The following is a 20,498-nucleotide window of genomic DNA, read 5'->3' on the forward strand; positions in this document are numbered from 1 at the left end:
TAGTCTAAGTACTGAAAATTCCTTTCCTTCTTCCTGAACTGATCTAACAGAATCCTTCAAAGTAGAATAGCCAAGAAGTTCTTGAGTTTCTGTTAATGATAATAAGGGGACATTAGCAACAAGTGTGCTTAAGTCCATCGCATCAGTTGTCGATATACACCTTGTGTTGAATAATCTTCCCATGGCTGTAATAATGTTCCTCCCTGGGTCACTGTATACAAGGAATGACAACTTCATATTAGTCTTTACACTTATTTGCTTCAGGACCTCACACATGGAAAGTTGCACAGATTTTGTTGAGACTATTAAGAGAAGATTCATTTTCTTTTCCAAACTGTGCATTGCTGACTAGGGTAAAGGAATTCAATTCAAAGGAATTCTCGATAGATACCAGTCTGGTTTGCCCCACCAGTTCTCGATACTTAGTTCCAAGGATGAACTCTAATTATCTGAATTAATGGCAAATTTAAATGAACGACCACAAGAAGTGAATGAAAACAATTTCACGAAAGATGTTAATCAGCAGGAAAGCTCTGTAAAAAAATGCCTCCATAATTTTATTTGCCAAGTAGAAAAGTTAAATAACACGTTGTTAAGAATGCATGATCGACCAATATGTCTCATCACATCAGGCAGCCATTGGTTCTTTCACCAGGTTTTTTGTTGTAACTTGTAAGTCAGATCAAAATACATTCTGTGATATGGCTAGGTTAAATTGTTACTTTAATTGACAACTTATTTGCATGCTTCACTGTCACAGTTCTTATAACCTCAACAATAAACTGCTCAACACACCGGTACAGCGACACTGGATAAACTGAGCAGCCATGAATTAACGCAAAATTGTAATGCGGTGTTGCATTATGCAGGATAACCACCCTTTTCGACGCCTTGCATAGGTTTATCAAATTATGAGTAGGCTCTCGAAATGCATTTTGCTCGATTGCTTTGATGACAGGCTATTGAGAGAAAGAAACTGATTGGACAGTTGAGCAAATCTAGGGTAGTGGGTCAGGTGGTTGACCAAATTGGTTCATATTATTCTGAGGAGGGGAGAACACATCCAAAAAGTTCTGTTCTTAGGGCTGTGTGGTGTCTTGAACTTCAGTGTGATGGTTGAGAGGCCAAGGGGATCGTTGGTTTAGTGGCAAGTTTGCTGGCTTCTCTCCCTCTGGGACTGAGTGAAATGCTGGCGGTGGTTGACTTATTATAGCTTTGTTTTCACACATCTGATTTTCAATTACCATTAGCTGCGCAGCTTATCAGAAGCTGGAGCAGCCTTATGCTTGACAATGCTTTCTAATTCACCATCTTGCAACCTATCATGGATATTGGATCTGGTTAGGGGCTACAGTGTGTGTGTGTGATATCAGGCATTAGTTCATTATTCACAGGGTTTTGGGTATGTAATCCAAAGATGCCAACATGGTCAGTGAAGAAATATTGCTGTCTTAAGATACCCTAATGCAAAAGAATGACCAAACCCAGATCATGTGTGTACTATTGTTGATATTGGCAGTTGACCTGGGGTATTCACAGAAATACCAGAGCATTTTCTAGGGAAAGGAGAGGGGAGAATTAGCTTAAGCAATATTTTTCCCAGGAGCCACAACTGGTTTACAGTAGAATATTTCAAACCCTGCCGCGTGAACGGCAGTGAAATATACAAGAATTGCCGTAAGAAAAAATTTCCCTGGACCGGGAATCGAACCACGGACCTTTGGCTTTCCGGGCCAATGCACAGACCACTACACTATCCAGGTTCTTTAATTCCCATGGCAATTATACCGAGGCTCATGGTACTAGGTGTTAGGCCCTCGCGGTCCATCAAAGATGGCAACGCGAGGGAGCAAGGACTTCCAAGAAGCCACAACCGGTTGAGAGCCTCAAACCTGTGCTAAAGCAGTGCAAAGCGGTATGTGTAATATTGCAAACCCTGCCGCGTGAACGGCGGTGAATTTTTTCCGGGGAAGGATGTGAAAAGTCTTGATTTCCAGAATTTGCATCAAAACCATGTTTGTTCCTTCAATTCTGTCCAAATTTTTAACTCTCCATAACTTCTGGGAGATCCTGGTGGTCCAAGCAATGTCAATCAAGTGAAGCCTTTGGACACACCAAAATAAAATCCTCCCAATGCAAGGTGGCCAAAGGATAGGAACTGGCCCCTCTACCCTTAATGTAACAATTTACCATGCCTGTGGCTTATTATGGCATGAGCTCTACCCTCTCCTATCATAATCAGCCTTCTAGTGGAATCACTCAGTGAGAGTGTCGCTTGTGGAATTTTTTGGGAATTTTTATCATGAATTTGTAAGTTTCAGTCAGACAGTCATGCTAGGGATTTTATACGTTATGGACATGATTCATTTGTAACTAGGGTCTAATCAGAATATATGGTCCCTTCATTAAATTTCCTAACAGGACTACACTGCTGCTACTATGATTGTAATACTACTCACCTCTTCAATGTAAGCAAATTATGTGCTTATCCTGCTATAATGCAACCCAGTGGTGCAGCGAGGGGGGTTTTGGGGGATAAACCCCCAGAGCTCGGGGAAATTTTAAGTTTAATCCATTTTACTTTATTGGAATGACAATACTACTAGAATATTGTAAGGATTAATAAAATAGCCCTCAGAAAGCCATAAAACTCACCATTTTGAACAGTTTATCTTCAAATTCCGCAAATTTATTAATCTCGCACCTACTGCTTATCCTGGTGGGTATTCCATACCCCCACACACCCCAGTATTAGTCGCACCTAAACCCCCCCCCCCCCCCAAGCCTTAATTCCTAGCTGCGCCCATGATGCAACCAACAAATCATCTCAGTTAACCGAACTTCCTTCAATGATGTCATAATTTTCATGGTTCAGTCGAATTGATTAAATCGACGTTGTACTACTTATATTTTATTCATTGTAGTTAAGTTATATCCTTGTAATGAGATATTTTCTGTGCTTGAAGTAAACACAAGGGTTTTGCCATTAAGTTCAAACAGATTGTAATAACCGCAAAGGAATTATTGAGAATTTCCATCTTCTGTTTGCTATTTTTTTCTTGTGAATGCCTGATTATCAGTCATTTCGTACAACTTATTTTATAAACATTCATAAGAAAGATGGATGGTTTTTAATTTCTGATTTCCAAAAGACACATGAAGATCAACCTATGACTCGTAGATAATAATTCTCTCTGATCTTAGGGGTTTTTTTTTCACTATATATAAAGTTTGAACTATGTAAACACTGCTCATTATAAACTCTATATAATGCTCCAAAGGAAATGTTGGATGACCTTGGCCAGGGCTTTGACCCAAAGAAAGAAGAGTCTGATGAAAGATATCATAGATTAGATAAAATGTTGGCAAGGAATATAAATTGGATTTATGAATGCAGAGGAGGGCTGGCATCTACTGCTGAATTGATGATTCTGTCCAGGAGTGAACTTGAGAACATCGCCTCCTCTGAGACTATGAACACTCCTTGGGAAGGGGATTTGCTGTACCTCAAAAGAACTAGGTGAGTTTCTCTTTGTGTATTATAACAATCGTTCATGCTATGAAACTCACTACATATTGTGTTTTTAATCATAGTTTGTTAAAAATTTTTAAGTAGGTAGCAAAGCTTTTGAAAATATATTTGAAGAAATACATTTTGCTGTACAATATTGTAGAATTTTGTCATTAATAGCCTCTTGTTTAATCAACGAAAATTTTGTTGATGGGAAATAAATACTTGTATGTATATCATTGAAGATTGAGTAAAACTGAAAAATGGAGTGGACAGTAATGCATTTGGAAGTTATCGTACACTTATTTTGGCCTTTCAAGGCACATTTAGGCTATGCTCAACATGCTATGTACTTATAAATTATTATTACTAATCCTATTCTTTATTTTGTTTTTTCTCATTTAAAATAGACACAGAAGCAAAAATTTTGCCTCCATAATTCATGCTAGGCTCCTTCATTCATGTCCTCATTCACCCAGGGCTACAATAGAGTAAAATATGACATAAAGGGATAAAAAATACTCATCAAACTTAAAATACTATCAAACTTTAGAGATGGAATGATGGCTGAAAATCCCATCTTGAAGAATTTTTCCTGGATCTTGAATTTAACCTTGAGCCCTCTATATTCCAGTCATTTGATGAGGCCCATGTGCTACAATTAGTGCCTAAATTAACTATTTTCAGTTGGAGGTTTATATAAGCAAATACCCCCCAGATGCTGTGCCTGTTGTGTGTGGAATAATTATATCAAGACTCATTTATGAGAACAAACGGATTTATTTTGCCTGCACACAATAATTACAGATACAGTCAGGGCTCGCATTGGACGCCTGGAAATCACTGCCGTCCATGGATGTGTGGGTACCCTACCCATCATGCAACAAAAATAAAACACTGCCGAATTTCCCTGAAACAATATGGCCTCACACAAAAACAAATATTTCATTACACATACTGTTTAATAAATGCAGTACATATGTATACAGTTTTATTTTTAAAATTTTTATGAGGATTTTATTGACTCAAAATAAGCAAAATTCATGGTGTTTCAATAAATTTTAAGAATAAGTTAAAGTGATGTTTTAAATGACCACCATCCAACCTGCATTTAAATTTCTGGGAAAAGAGAACAATTTTATTTTAAAAGGGCATTTACCATTGCAAGTTTCTATTTTACCTACTCAAGGTGCCAAGTTTTTGTATTTATGTGCATGTTTCATGTCTCATATTTTTTCTAAGGAGGTACTCAAAAACACTACCTGATGGAAGGTTGCATCCAGGCCCGGCTTTGGGGGCTTCAAGCCTCTGCCCTCCCCCACTCAAAGTTTTTTCCCTTGTGGAAATTACCTGCAATACATCTGCTGAGGAGACCACTAGCTCATGGGCATCTATCCTCTGCCATTCCATTTTGCAATACACATATATACATACATAGTTACATTTCATAATTTCTGCCAGTAATGTATGTACGATACTCAGGGCAAATGAATTATACATACAGCTGACTTATTGAAATGTATAGGCAAAATGCATGCCTCTCAAGCACTCCCCCCAAAGCAAACTTCTGACTTTGTGCCTGTACGCTAATTTTTGAAGTGCCTGGATCAGGCACTTTCAAAAGAAGTGCCCTGGCATGGTCCTAATGGAACTAATTTATTAATCTCTGTGTGGATTCCACAAAAGATTACTCCCACCATTAGTTTTTATCATGAACACAGAGTCAAATGAATTTTGTACGTAGCATTCTGTAATTGTTGAAAGAATGAGAGGTCGTCATTAAATTATTAAAATAATGAATGTAGGTGAAGATCTCAATACATGACTAATTAATGCCTATCAAATAAATTTTTATATCCTTCAGAAAAATTTATAACATTGGTGTCATACTCGAAGTTGCCAATAGGGAGATCAATAAATTTGATGATGAAATTAAAGAATTAATGAACCAGAAAAGTGATTATGAACTAAAGATAAAATATTTGGAGCAGTTTCTCATTACACTTCTGGAGGAGTTATTCATAATCAATAACTTTGAAGCAATGGAAGAGGTGTTGACAGAGAAAGTGCGGGTTAAATTACAAGAAAGAAATGATATGCTGGAGAAGGTATGTATTCATTTTATTAGTGTAAAAACTAAGTGTAAAAGAAAATATGGGGCTTAAAAAGAAAGATTCCAGCAATTGTGTTGCTTCTTGAGAATATTTCCTTTTCAACGAATTATACCTTGAAGCAAGATGCATATTTTTTATACATATAATGAAGCATTACCACTATTCTCATTAGCAATGTCCAGTGATGGCAAAAAAGTACTTTTTAGAGATAGCAGATTTCCCGAGCTCTAATATTGAATTCGAATATTAAATCATAGCTCGAATATTCGAATTCTATTCCTCGAATACTAGAATTGCACTAAGCATATTAAACCTACGTTTCTTCTTCTATTTCACTTGATGACTGTATAAATTAAAAGTATGCAGTGGACCTCGATCTATTGCTTTTCAAGGGAATGGACGAAAAAATGTGTTTTCGGAAAAAAATACTACATCAACTTTCAATAAGCTCAGCTGTGAGGATATTGAGTTTCGCCAGAATGCCAAGTCTCCGTTGTATTTTGACATTTATTTCCTTGCGTTAAATGCTTAAATAAAGTCAGAAATATGTCGTGTTTGGTCTTATTCTTTTTTAAATTACGCGCACATTACTAATATTTCAATCCAATAAAGGTGTAATATCAATTGCCGAAAGTTATATGTAGTTAGATACCTTTTGGGCTAATAGATGACCCATGCAGCAGTTGACCTCCAGAAATGGGAAACTTCGAAGCAGGTAGGCAGAAAAAGGTCAGTGGGTGAGAAAGAGGGAGTGGTGAAACACGATTCTATTTTTCTCATGCAACTTGATATTTTATTTTGAAGCTTTTGATTTATGGTCTTCGTAATACGAACCCTGCGCTAGCTGGGGTCTTTAGTGTGATTTCAGAGAGGAGGAAAGCGTCGGAGGAGGGGCTGATAGATGGAGGGGGTAGTGGATTTTGGGAATTGTTCTAGGTAGTTACTATCCCACGGCACTGAGGTTCTCCCGGTGGGGGAAACTGGGAATTTTAGGATTTTTTTATCCGATCATTTTCAGTTCCCCACGTCGAACTCTTTTCACCGCTCTAATCTGCGAATTTGATGTAGTTTGTCATCTTGCCTTAAACTGTGCTGCATGCACTAAACGACTAGAGTTTTCTACATTTTTCCGAGTCAATCACCAACGATGTGCGTGTGACAGTGTATGGCGTGAAATTCAAAGTATTCGAGATTCTACCATTAGCATAATTATTCGAGATCTCGAGTATCGAATACTTTCTAGTATTCACGGATACTATTCGCACATCTCTAAAACTTTTAGAACTAATGTCATGGGTGATGTTCCCTTCACTATTTTGAGTAGCTACATACTATTTTAATTTTGTTAATAATTTATGTGTACAGAATTTTAAAATGCCTATAAATATTTGAAAAAATATTTATAAATGGTCAAAGCTTATATCCTTTTCCTGCCTAATTGAGCTTAGAAATTTAGCGGACACAATGTCATTCTGAGTATTAGAAGTCCCTATTAATTGCTATCCCAGTTTTCATGGATTTATTTGTGGAATTAATTTTTTTCAGGAAGGTATTCATAATTACAATTATCACCATAACTTTGTTTCTTCCACAGTATTTTTAATGCAAATTACAACCAGTGTCACTTACTGCTGAAATTGGTAATAAAGTAAATAAATTTGTTAAGAATAGTTTTGAATTAATAAAGTTACATTGATTTTTGCGACTTATTCATTGGATGAAGTGTTTAAGTGTAACATCACTCAGGGGCGCAGCTAGGAATTAAGGCTGGGGGGGGGGAGGGTGGTTTGGTACGACTAATAACGGGGTATGTGTGGGTATGGAATACCCACCAGGAGAAGTGGTAGGTGCGAGATTGATAAAGATAAATTGCAGAATTTGAAGATAAACTGTTCAAAATGGTGAGTTTTATGGCTTTCTGAGGGATATATTATTAATCCTTACACTATTCTATAAGTAATATCAATCCAATTAAGTAAAATGCATTAAACTTAAATATTTCTCTGAGCTCTGGGGGGGGGGGGTTTAACCCCCCTTGCTGCACCACTGACATCACTAATATGTACCTTTATTGTCCATTGATGCGTAAAAGTTTTAATCAGAAACATTAATTTGATAAAACCAAATGCCCTAGTAATATTTCATTTAGAAATTGAACAATGTCGGAATCATTCAAGCAATACTTTAATCTACAGGGTGGTTTAATTTGCTAAGGGTAGAGCTCATATTGGACTAAGCTACTGATGTGTGAAATACACATTTGGGGAGAGGGGACTGGTTCCTTTACCTGTGCCACCTTTCACTTTGAATACCTATGTATTTTTGTTTGGAAGTGCCCAGAGCCTTCACCTTAGATTGAGAAAATCTATCATGACAATGTTGGTAGAGATGGAGAGCCTAACGTGTTCGAGAACAATTTACTCTTTAGATGCCGTGAAAACATAATTTTTCAGTTTCTCCTATTAAACACAGGAAATAGTGGCAAGCATTTCATTGCAATTCTGCTATCTATTTCTTCAAATTCTGCTGGCAATCTACTGTTAATCGATTCTATATTTTTTTAAATAATTATCTATAGTAATAGGTACTTAAAGTTTGATTGCCTTTTTGGAGTGTTGTGTCCATCACTTCTCATTATTATTTGTCTTATTATTTCTCAACAGTTGCATTGAATTATATTTTGGTGCATAGTACGCTCATCTGCTCTATTTAATGATTACTTTCAGATTTCTAGCTTGAAGACCAAGCTGGGAATGAGGAAGATTTCCATTGACACTCTCCTTGAGGTGCAAAATGACATAATTTCAAAATTTCATGCTGCGACTGAAAACAGTGCCTTCGCTGGAATCCTTAAGAAAATTTTCAAAAAGAAATACAAACCTGTTAAAATTAAGGCTGACGATGAATGTGAGTCTATTGTCCCCTCAAAATTTCTTTCATTGAACTACGTGAAATCTATCTCCCTAATCTAATCAATAATCATTCACTCATCTAGGTGTTTAGAAAATGATTCAGTTCAAAATTACATACATTAAGTTGAAGTGATTATAGATTTATAAAGAAAAGGAAATGGGTCAAAATACTTATAACTATTCAATGGTGATAATTAACAGGGGCAGTCTGGGTTGACTGGGGGCCCTCGGCTAGGCCTTATGATGGGGCCCCCTTACTGAGGGATTCGGGGGTCCTCCCATGGAAAATTTTAGGAAATTGCATGCCTAGAAATTGATTTTGCTCTATTCCGATTCTTGAAAACTATAAAAATTAAAAACACGTCATATTCTTAAGAAAAAATACAATCAAAAGTGAGAATTTCACTACTGATAAAGTGTGAAATGTATTATGGTTCTATTGTCTATTTAGTGATTTTTTTCCCTTGAAACTGCACTGAAATCTAAAAAACCTATGAAATAACCTTTTCGAATAACCCTTTCAAAAGAGCATAAGGTGCTCTCTTATCATCTGACTTTGTTTATGTTTCATAAGATTTTTTTTACACTTAGCAAGTTGTAAATGAAGCAACTATATGAAACATATTATTTTCTAGTTGCAAATAAAGTTGTTTCAAGTGATCTGAGTCTTTTTTATCACATCTCTCATATACACTTCACAGTAGGTACATTTTGGGGAGCCCCTTAAAATCGGGGCCCTCAGCGATTGCCAACCTGGCCAGACCACCCCTGATAATTAGCTATTATAGTGATGTTATGACCATCCAAAACTAAGCAAGATCTTCATGTTAGGCTGTTTTTAAAAATGCCAAATATGTATTGGCAAATGGGTGTACAGCAGACTCCTGATTATCCGGCTGCGGTATATCCGTGTTGTGAATTATCCTTGCATGATTTTCACTTTCGCTCAAAATTTTAGCGATCAAAAAAAATAAAATTGGACGCAAAATAATCGGAATTACTGCATTAATGCTAGGATACACCAGGCTTATTATTTCCGTTAGAATCCCCTTCGTAAAACAGAAGCGATCGCACAGTAGCTGCATTCACGGGAGCACCGTGTTCCTGTTTTCCAAGCCTCGCAGTGTGCGACCGCACTCCGTGATCACGGATACATGTCCATCAGCAGTTGCAAACCGGGCAACTTGACGAGACGCGACTACGTGGCGTGGTGCGTGACAGTGTTGTTTCCGACGTCGAGCAGTGGTTTTGAAGCATTCGTGCTAACCACTTTTCTGTATCTGTGATCACATAGCCACGGATGTGTGGTTTTCGAAACCAGACCTTACATGGAGCATTAATAATACGAGTACAACCATGGGCTGAAAAGATAGTGAACTGGTGAAGAAAGCTCTCAATGAGTCCGGAATGCAATCTAAAATAACATAACTGAATAAATAATAATATATAGTTTGTTTTACGTAAATTATGAACATTACCATATTTCTCCTAATAAAGTCCCCCCCCCCCTAATTTTGAGGCTTCAGTTTCAGGAAAAAATGTAAAGATGCATTTGAATATGGCCCTCCTTTAATTTTACCACAGGCATTTTTGGAAAAAAAAGGGAGGACCATATTCAAATAAATAGATTATTTCAACAGTTTGAATCTCAATTGAAACATGCTACAACTCCTTATATTCAGGTCTTCTTTTCAGCGTATGAATTATGTTCCCCTATGTCATTTTCCCTCTGATGAATAATAAAGTTGCAGCTCATTCACACGCTATGATGTTTTTGGGCACATACCAAATAAATTCAAGGTGAACTGTTCATGTGTGCTGGTTGAGTAGAGACAAGGTAATCACTGAAGATCACTATAAGTAAATGTTATACAAATTTGTTCTGTGAAGATTCTGTCTCCATATGTTTGAAGTCAGGATTATGAGATGGAAGGATTAATAGGTTTTTGGAACCAGAGGGAGAAGGGTTGGTAGTTGTAAAGTTTGGTTCATCTATCTATCACATATTCTATATGCTAAAGGAAAACAAGATTTAATGCATTCATTGCTGCTTTGATGATAATGACTGACACACGTACTTCATCCTTACGCCGATTCGGTTGTCATGACCAAAGAATGAGTCACATTTTTGCCCTTGCCTAGCACCTCGTTGGTCACTGCTACTTCGGTGCCGTGTATATGATGTGACCTGTACGACACACGTAGCCAAATACGTATGAAAACTCAAATGGAAAGGATCCAGGCATTAAAGAGAAAGGAAAAAGAATTAAACTTTGGTGCAATGGGTGAATTCATCTAAAAACCTGTGGCAGGAAACATGTTAATGCATAATTGCCTTCAGTGTTCATCAAAAACCGCATATTTTGAACTATGTGCTCTCATTGGAAAACAGGATATCAGAATGAACCAAGGCTGTTGCCAGAAAAAATTTTCATTAGGAGGGAAGGTTCACTTGGGTATGAGCTACATCTCTTACTAGATTACTTTAAGGGAATATGTATGTACTCCTAAATGTTAATCTGACAAACATTTTGGGGGGTTTAAACCCCTAGTGCCCCTTCTATTACCTAAGGCATGGTTAATAACTTTAAATTTATAAAAACAGTTCAACCCTCCTCCAAAAAATGAAATGTTATTTCAACCTGATTATGTGATAAGATTTAAGGAACCAAAAAGTATTGACCATTTCACTTTGCATGCAGCTTCTGATGAAGAAAGCTCCAGTTCAGAATCTAGTTCTGATTCTTCTGATGATGATGAAGATGACTTTGATGACGATGTTGCGATTATTATTCCCACCAAGATTGATGATACGACATGCCCGGAAGGATGTCCACCTGAATTGTTTGATTTGACCATCGATCTTCGTGACCAAAGGTTTTTAAAAATTCTTTTGTCTGGAATTTGCTTAAAATTGCTATTCATATTTAAGTCAAATGTTTCCTTTTCAACATATTTATCTGTAACTCTGATTAGTAGTGCACCACAAAAAGATTGTGAACCTTACATGTGTATCTGGATTTAAGCCCCTTCTTAATGCTAGCATAATTATGTATACCTTTGATGGATTAAGTGTATGCAGCCTGCTGCAACTGCACTCATCAACATTTATTTAATGTTTGACCAAAACACAGTGGTGGCTGGTGCAGAAGATCAACAATTTGGTGCCCCCTCCACTGATCCCTCTTCACCCTCACTCCTACAATGAAACAAATGGAAATAGTTTCTATTGCCAAAGAGCAAATATGGAAAACATGAAAGGACATTCCTAGTTTCACATCCTCATTACTTATCATGCATGCGCTCTTTCTTGTTAAATTTTCTAAAGTACTTGGTTTTGCTTGAAGAAGACCAGATTAATCCGTGGAACAAATGACTACGTAGTTGTGCAAAAAACTTTAAAAAGATAAGTGCCACGAGCAACAACCCTATAGCCAAAATCAATGCAAGTTCCACTCGGGCTTTATAAATGTGTACCACAGTCCAAAGCATAGCACACAGTTTACATGGGGTGGGGGGCATGTGCAAATTCATGTTTTCTTCTGGATGAGAAGTATCCCTGCAAATTCTTTCTGGCCATGAATTCACCAACACGTGCTGTGGTGTGCCGGCTACTTTGCCTCTTCCGTTGGGCAACAAATCAACACTAGAAAATGACTCTGGTTGTATTAATAAAGAATCCTATGTGTCTATCTTTCAAATATTTAATGTGCTTTTCACCACATAAGCAATCTTTTTACTGCAAAACGAATCTTTCCAATTTTGGAAACAAATATATTCTAAAGAGTAAGGGAAACTAATTAATTGATATTGCTGCCAAGATTTTTCTTGCAAATGGTTCTCTTTGCATGGAAAAACGGTCCATAGGTGTACATAGTTGCTTCAGGCCCTTGCTTACCAATCTATTGAGCCGTTGCATTTATTTGTGATTGAAGTTAAGGCATTAAAGAAAAGTTGAGGGGGAGCTATAGTTAGTAAAATGATATATTGATGTAAACTGGACGATTTTCCCATGTTCTTACCATTTTTTGAAATAAATTATGTACATGGAAATCTTTATATTGTATTTCCTTGACTTACAGGCATGTCACTGAAAGAGATTTGATTGAGGAGAGGAAACAAATGGATATTTCAAGAAAAGATATTGAGGTAAATAATAAAAGGCTGAAGACCATAGAAACTGGTTATCAGAAAAATGATGAAGAGTTAGAATTGTATCAAGTAAGTGTTTTTGAATATTTTAGAGGCCTTCAGAAGTGGTTGCATCAAGTTTTGGCTAATGACCTACTGTAAAATACACGGTTTTTACCCTACTTTCCTGGATGAAATGAAAATTTTAATGAGTGAGAAGGATTTTTAATTCACTTTTAGTCCTTTCATGTTATTTAGCATTGCAATGTTTTTGTTTTATTAGCTGTAACCCAATATTGACTAATGCTTTCATTGGATTATGTAATAATACCATGCAAACAGACTTATAGTAGCCTGTAGGACGCATTTTCCGGGTTTCACCCCGTCATGGTTGCGTTGGGGACAACAGTTTCTTCTGCATTCCAGCAGGCGTCTTCAGGTCGAAGTCTTTTACGAATTCTGTCACGCCATCCCTCGGCCTATGATCCGATGGGACCGCCTACCATAAGCTAATACCCGGCAGCTCTCGGCAGGCTCCGATCTCTTGAGTCGTGGGCTAACCTCATAGGAATTTCAATTTTATGGGCGCCAGGCAACCAAAGTTGCCTTCCTATGGACAGCACTGAAGGGAGGCTTCACACAATTTGTCACACTTAACATGGCAATTAATTTATTGCACAATTTAACAAACATAAAAATTTCCTTTTAAACAAATACCAATAAATTACAGTGCAACATACATACAAGATACCATGAGAATATTGTCTTTTCTTCTGGTACCAAACTTGAAGATTCGAGACAGGAGAATGCTGGATCTCGGCTCATATCTGCCAAAAGGCAGCCGAATCTCAGCTACGTATATCCAGGAAATCACCTGAGTGGTGTCCACAGCCCCAGAGTACTTGCCCTGGAGAGAACAAGAGATAGGATCGACCCATGTCTTAGCAACCGGCCAGAAACCAGTTAATTGCACCCAATGCTGTGCACTTGCAAAAATGAGGCTGATCCACTTGCCGAAGAGCGTCGGGAGATACGGCTTAATATCCTTCGGGCGCTTTCTCTACACATAGGCTGGACACTCTCTGAGTCGACCACTGTCGACCGGTCTCCTGTCCACTCTCCCTCTCTATGTCCTCCGTCTCCCTGTCCTCACACACGCATATTCGCTCGCCTCTCTCACCTAGACTCGCTTCCTGGCTGACGCATGGTTATTTGCGCTCTCCCGGCCAGCCCACCGACCTATCCAGGAGGGGAGGGGGGTTTGGTGGGAGGTGGGTGTGTAGGTAGGGGAAGGATTATTTGGGAAGGGGAGGGGTGGTTGCCTGAACCATGACTCCGCACACCCAGCGAAGGGAATACGGGGAAATGGGAGAGTGAGTCACCGTGGAACCGGCCGGTTAAGGCAAGCCCAGTGGAGTTTTCAGGGTGAACGTTACAATTCGACCTGAAGTTGAATTTACGAAGTGGAAATTCGACCACTTCGACCTGAAGATGCCTGCTGGAATGCAGGAGTAACTGTTGTCCCCAATGCAACCACGACGCGGCGAAACCCGGAAAATGCAGCCTACATTACCAGCGCACCGCAGAAGCCTTTGCACCAGACTTAGTAGCCTGTTATCGATGCCAAAATAAGAGTGGATTAAGGATTCATCCTCCCTCATCCTAAATGATTGCTCTATATTTTGAATGTGTTCATGTAAGTTAGCAGAAAGTATGGTGGAAGCATTTCAGTTATGCATACATATTTCCATTTTACCTTTATTCAACTGGGATCATTCCTAATGTTCTTTTATGGCATTTATTTCTGTAAAAGGTCTTAGGTTTTATTTCTGTTTTTCTTTCATAATCTTGGTGGTAGGCAGGCTCAGCCATAGGAGATTTGTAAAATTTAATAGATTTAATTACGGGTCCTATTTTTGTGATATAGTATTTAAGGGATAGTGAAGATGATAGAGCATGAATACCAATGATAGAATCTACTGTTTCGAAGTTATTAACTACTTCTTTGAACTCATGTAATTTAGAGGCAAAAACAGGCAGCGTTAAATGACTTGGATGTAGCTGTTGTGCTGAATTTAAGCCAACTCCAGCACCTGAGCTCTCCAACTGATCTAGGAGCCATTTCAGAGAGCATCCTTATCTCAAAGCCAAAACTAGTTTCCCTGAGTGGACGCAATGGTGAGCTAGAGAAAGAAACCAGAGACCAAGGGTGTCGACTCAGGTATGTTATGTGGAATCGTTCATTATATTACACCAATTACATGTTTGTCCATTTCCGTAACATTTCAGTTTTTAAGGTGGTTCACTCTTGGTGGAAATAAGATTGTTAAATATCTTTAGCGGCCTTTTTCTATACATTTAGGGCACTTCGGAAGCACATGCACCGCCTCAATGTTGATTGTGATTATATGACTTCAAGACTACAAGTTCTCAAAAATGATTTGTCAACGATAATGAAAAAGAAATTTGGTCAAGAGGTTTCAGTTTTGAATCTGGAGCAAGCAATTTTACGAAAACACATGGCTGAATTCAGATCTCAGGTTCAAGATATTAGACTTACTAATGACCAAGAATTTTCTAATCTGGAGGTAAATATCTTACATTTTCTAAAGAGGCCTACATTACAGCAATAAAATTAAGCAAAAAAAAATGATTCATGGTACCCTGGAAAGGCTCAGAAAATAAAATGTACTGATAAAGGTAATGTTAAAAAGGTAATTTTGTATCCTTTCAGTTGAGCCTGGTACAGGCTTAATTAGATTCAGTAGTGGTATGTATTCTATGTTGGATCATTTTTATTCAAGGAAATAAATAGTTTTCCCTGAAATAAAGAAAATTATGGAAAAAGCCAATAGAAATTAACCTCGTTATTAGCTGTGTTGTGATGTCACATTCCGTAGAAGAATCTTGGAAATTTATTCTCATGCACTGCGCAGCACCACAATAAAGCTTCGTACCTTAAATGAAATATTCATGTTAAAAATCAAGTGCTATCAAAAATGCCATTGTTACATTCACTTATGGAAATTTATTTTGGCAAAATCCATTTCTTAGTGACATTAGTGATTCTCTTTTTAATAATGAATAAACTATTGCACCATTAATGGCACGAAGGCAGTGGCATGCTTCTTACTCAAGGCCATGTGCATACAAATTTAAATTCATAAATGTGCATATGTAATTGGTATTTAATTCTACCAAAAATGAAAAGTAGAATTTGAAGTCGATCCTGTGAAAATTCTGACCTCGTGAATGGCTTTGTTCCCAGTGGGTCATTTTCAACCCACCTTACAAAATTGCATGTCATTCTAAAGATTTTGCAAATTTTGGTGAGATATTAATGGGTGATATTTATCCACACTTCGCTCACACAATTAAGTATGCATTTAGTGAACATTCACCTAGGAAGGACAAAATATAAACTTTCGGACAAGAGGGTACAAATGTTTGCATCATCATGGAAATAATAGGAAAATGACAGCAACTATTGAGGCCTTGACCACATAACCTTGATACCCATAGTGTGAGGGCATGGGAATGGGAAAAAAGCCTCACTTGATTGCTGGCATGCCCACTTGGAGACACAAATTGGAAGGGCTAGGTATTAAATCTAGACTTAAAGGGTGAACATTTGAAATCTAAATCCAGCGGCTAAAGGTTCAGTATGTAGACCTATGTCTCCCGATCATAATTAATGCCTAGTGAATTTCAGTATTTGTTTTATTTACTAATTGAGGAAATAACCGACATGGCAAAAATGAGTTAATTTAATCTATAAGGATACATCCTACATCAAATAAAAAAATATATTTCTGTCTTCAGTGGTATTCCTGTAGTTGAGTGACAAATGGAAATGGGCATGACCACCGAAGCACCAAATATATACTGGAACAGTCAGTGCATCATATTACCTTATGGTGAAGGTGTAAAGGTGTAAAGTTAAGGAGGGCATAACATTAGGGTAAATCCAATTGTTAATCCACACATGTAATTCTCTCATGTTGCATTTAGCTTTTAACATAGCTAACCAAATTTTTATAGACGTAAAATACATATCGATGTCTTAAGTTCTAACAACACTCATCTCAAAAATAGCAGATTTTCAGGAGAGCAAAAAAAAAACTATTAATACATATTTGTTACTTGCACACTGAAATTAAAAACCAAAAGTTCATAAAACTTAAAAAGAAGCATTCATTTGCAAACAGAGTTGTTTTTTGCTTGTATTTTATTTTTTAATGTTATTACGCTTCGTTTAAGATACCTATCTCAAACCGGCTGAATTTGAGATACTTAGCCATCGATATGGCAAATGGTTGCCTTCACTCATTCAAACCTGAAAGATCAGAGAGTTAGTCATTCACCTGCCGTGGCAATGACTACGTAGTACCATAGTTAGGCAAGGTTGCAATCAGTAGGTCAATGGGTCACTTCTTCCAACCACATGATAAAAAGCTAAAAGAAAAAGAGCTTAAATTTTTTTAGCCTTGCAGTTGGGTGCAAAAAATATTAAACTTGTAATGTGAAACAAAAATTATTTAATTGCTTTTCCTCATAGAATCAACTGCATTTGAAAAAACACCAGTATGCCAACATTATATCCTCAAATACAGAGAAAGTGAGTTTGCTGGCTGCTTTGCAAGAAGAGAAAACAAAATTGAACAGACTTTTACGTCACCAATTTAAACTTCAAGTGAGTATCATTACATATTTCAAATCATATCTTAGGTTTTTATGAGGGTTTCTTCTTCTATGAAGATATTCCCTCGAACTCACTGCCACATGAGCATTTAACATTTTATTCACTGCACACGGAGCAGCATTGGCATAATTTTAAAAACTATTTAATTCAGTTTTTAGGCCTACAATATTTGCTTAATACAGTGAAACCTGCCTTTAGCAGAACTTGTTAAGTGGAGACTTGTCTTATCTGGAAAATATTGTTGGTCCTGGCAGTCGCAATATAGTTTTATGTGCATTGGTGCCCTCTGTTAAATGGAAACTGTCAAACGCAGAAACAGAATTGATTCCCAGGCACGTGTACCTGGGTTAAGAGGAATTGCAGAAAACAATTCCATAGACAATTTTTACTGGAAGGAAATAAAATCTTAAAATGTTTTGTAAAGCCCTCTCCCTAGAAAAGAATAAGAGGAAAACCACCTCTCTGTGAATATGAAGAATTAAACGAATTAGTTTGGGAATGGTTTGTGCGAGGAAGATCGAGGAATATTCCATTGTCAGGTCCAATGGTGCTAGAAAAGACAAAGGAGTTTGCAGTTTATTTAGGAAAATTACATTTTAAAGCCCGAAATGGATGGCTAGAGAGCTTCAGAGCAAGACCCAAAGTTGTTTGGAGCAGTGTTGTAGGTGATTCAAACGATGTGAATCTGGAAATCGTAGAGGAGTGGAAATGCATGGTTCAAGTAAAAATTAAAGACTATCTACCATGTGATATCAATAACATGAATGAAACCGGAATTTTTTAAAAGTCTCTGCCATCTAAAGCATTGTGCGTAAATGGAGAAAACTGCGAGGGTTTGTATGCATTTGAGAGTTCTATTTCTTGAAATTAGGGCATAATTGGAAACAATAATAACGTTTACAGTAAATGTTGAGGTAAGCATTCATGAGAGCGTTTGGCCATTGTCATTTGTGGAGATTTGTCATTTGTGGAGAGCATTTGGCCATTGTCATTTGTGGAAATATGGCAGGGGAGCTCCTAAAGCCTCTTGTCATCAGGAAATCAGCTCCACCACAATGCTTCAAACATGTGATGATGACGTCTAACGTTGAAACCATGGTCATAAATGTGTGAATAAATATTAATGTGAAAGCACAAAGTTCTTCATTTTAATTTTAATAATTTATATCCAATCATATCACCAATGTAAATTCATATTTACGCACTTAATATATACATGACCTTTCCTATTTTAGAGCCAAGGCGGATCTAAGCGAATTAGAGCAGATAATAGGCAATAACATGAATGCTGAAATATTTGTAAGACTTCGACAACGATCTTTTCATAGGCGATGAAGATGGTTCCCTGATAGACAGTATAAAAGAAGACGAAACCTATGGATCCGACGAAGAAGTAAATTTAACCATAATATGTGAAGAAAACAAAAAAATTCTTAAGACAGGGTTCCCACTCTAACTGCATCATAAAATTCATGGTTTTTCCAGGTTTCGCGGTCTAAATGTCATCAAATTCACGGTTTATAGATAAGGCATATTAGGCAGAAATATTGATCATGTAACAATCATCGGCCGCTCGTAAACTAAAAATGTAACAAACGCAAAAGATGCCTTGAATGCAAGTGCAGCAAAGAAAGTGCTATCTCTCATGACGTCACCTATCATTAGCAAAATTCAGGTCCGGCCAAAGAGTGTGAGTGGGAAAATGGAGAGGGTAGGGTGGCAGGGAAGTGAAGAAGTGCCTGATTTTTTGCCAGGGTTTATGTCTTCCAATCACAGGCTCGATGTGCTGTCATGGCACACAGGCCAATACATAATTGTGCTTCAAATACACGTGTGCAGATAAATGCATGGACAGCATCTGCACATGACTCTGCCTTGAAACATGATTGAAATATCGATTTTTCTTTTAATCTGTCAATCTTAGTTCTACTATCAAGTTTGAGAGATTTTTAAGGTTTTAATGACGAAATCCACGGCTTTTCCAGGTTTTTTTCACAGTAGACGAAATTCACCGCTTATTCACAGTTGAGTGGGAGCCCTTTTAGAGAAATGTTGGTTTCATTGAAATAATTAGCAGAATGCAGTCTCAACAAAGGTAACACTGATTTATTTAATGTCTTACATGGGGCTATTGGCAACGTAGAGAATTGTGTGATACAGGAAAAAAAAGAAAAACAGACACAAATGGCTGCTTATATGCTTAATTTATGGATCGCTTTTTAAGTTAATTACTTAAATAAGTTAATTACTTAAAATAAACAAGTTTAACCACAGTACGATGATAGTCTTTTATTATTTCATAACAATTTCGTCTACATGTAGAATTTGAGTCAAACCAACCTTTCAGGTGACGCATGTAATAGACGTGATTTGACTTTCTTGGTCTTTTTTGTGTGGTCAGGCCTCGAGTTAAGCGGAATACTGTCTTACTCGGAAAAAAATTATGGTCCTGAGAGATTCCGCTAAAGAGAGGTTTCACTGTATGTATGTTCTAGTATTTCCAATACCTAATAGTATGCTTAGCTCTCATTTATGTATTTCTAATTTCATTTTAATATTAAAAATATATATTAGATAAAGACACCATAAACCCCACTGTCACAATGTACCAAATTGTTCTTTCCACACTTAGGAAATTGACTTTGAAGAAAAGATGGGAACATACATGTCAGATATAGCCAAACTTGAGGAAATAAAAAGACGCCAACTGCAACAACGACATGCTTTGAAAGAAGAAATCATGAAGCTCAGTCATAAAAGTAAACCTGAGGACCTACCCCCACTTGAATTTGACAAAAGAATATCTCCTCTTCACCCCGGACATAGAAAATCTATGGAAAAGTCAACAGATAGAACGGTAATTCTCCCATACATCTCTCTGTATTGAGGCCATTTCATATTTAGTGACTCATCATTGAGGCAGCAGTGAGAGCAGCTTCTATTTTATCTGGGGTTATTCAAGTAAATGTCTCACCAAAGTCTGGTAGCAGTGTATCAATTATGGGCATAAACTCCATACTTACAAAACAATTATATTATGTATGACTAATTGCGTTTACGGTCAGTATTGGGTTCATACTTCCTTGGGGTACAACATCAAAGTTAATGTACTCTCTGATTTTAGGGTC

At 37.2% G+C, this 20,498-nt stretch overlaps 1 protein-coding gene across 1 annotated transcript in view; it reads left to right on the forward strand.

The window, feature by feature from the left end:
• LOC124157491 (cilia- and flagella-associated protein 44) overlaps positions 1–20,498 on the forward strand; it is a 51,425-nt gene that overhangs the window by 30,188 nt on the left and 739 nt on the right. Inside the window, exons 20-28 of the mRNA XM_046532229.1 lie at positions 3,282–3,520; positions 5,376–5,619; positions 8,352–8,532; positions 11,240–11,414; positions 12,620–12,758; positions 14,693–14,889; positions 15,031–15,256; positions 17,227–17,361; positions 20,003–20,227. Coding sequence (XP_046388185.1) covers positions 3,282–3,520; positions 5,376–5,619; positions 8,352–8,532; positions 11,240–11,414; positions 12,620–12,758; positions 14,693–14,889; positions 15,031–15,256; positions 17,227–17,361; positions 20,003–20,227 — 1,761 coding nt within the window. The remainder of the gene's footprint in view (positions 1–3,281; positions 3,521–5,375; positions 5,620–8,351; positions 8,533–11,239; positions 11,415–12,619; positions 12,759–14,692; positions 14,890–15,030; positions 15,257–17,226; positions 17,362–20,002; positions 20,228–20,498) is intronic.

This window comes from Ischnura elegans, chromosome 4, assembly GCF_921293095.1.
Source record: "Ischnura elegans chromosome 4, ioIscEleg1.1, whole genome shotgun sequence".
NCBI classification, from domain to species: domain Eukaryota; kingdom Metazoa; phylum Arthropoda; class Insecta; order Odonata; family Coenagrionidae; genus Ischnura; species Ischnura elegans.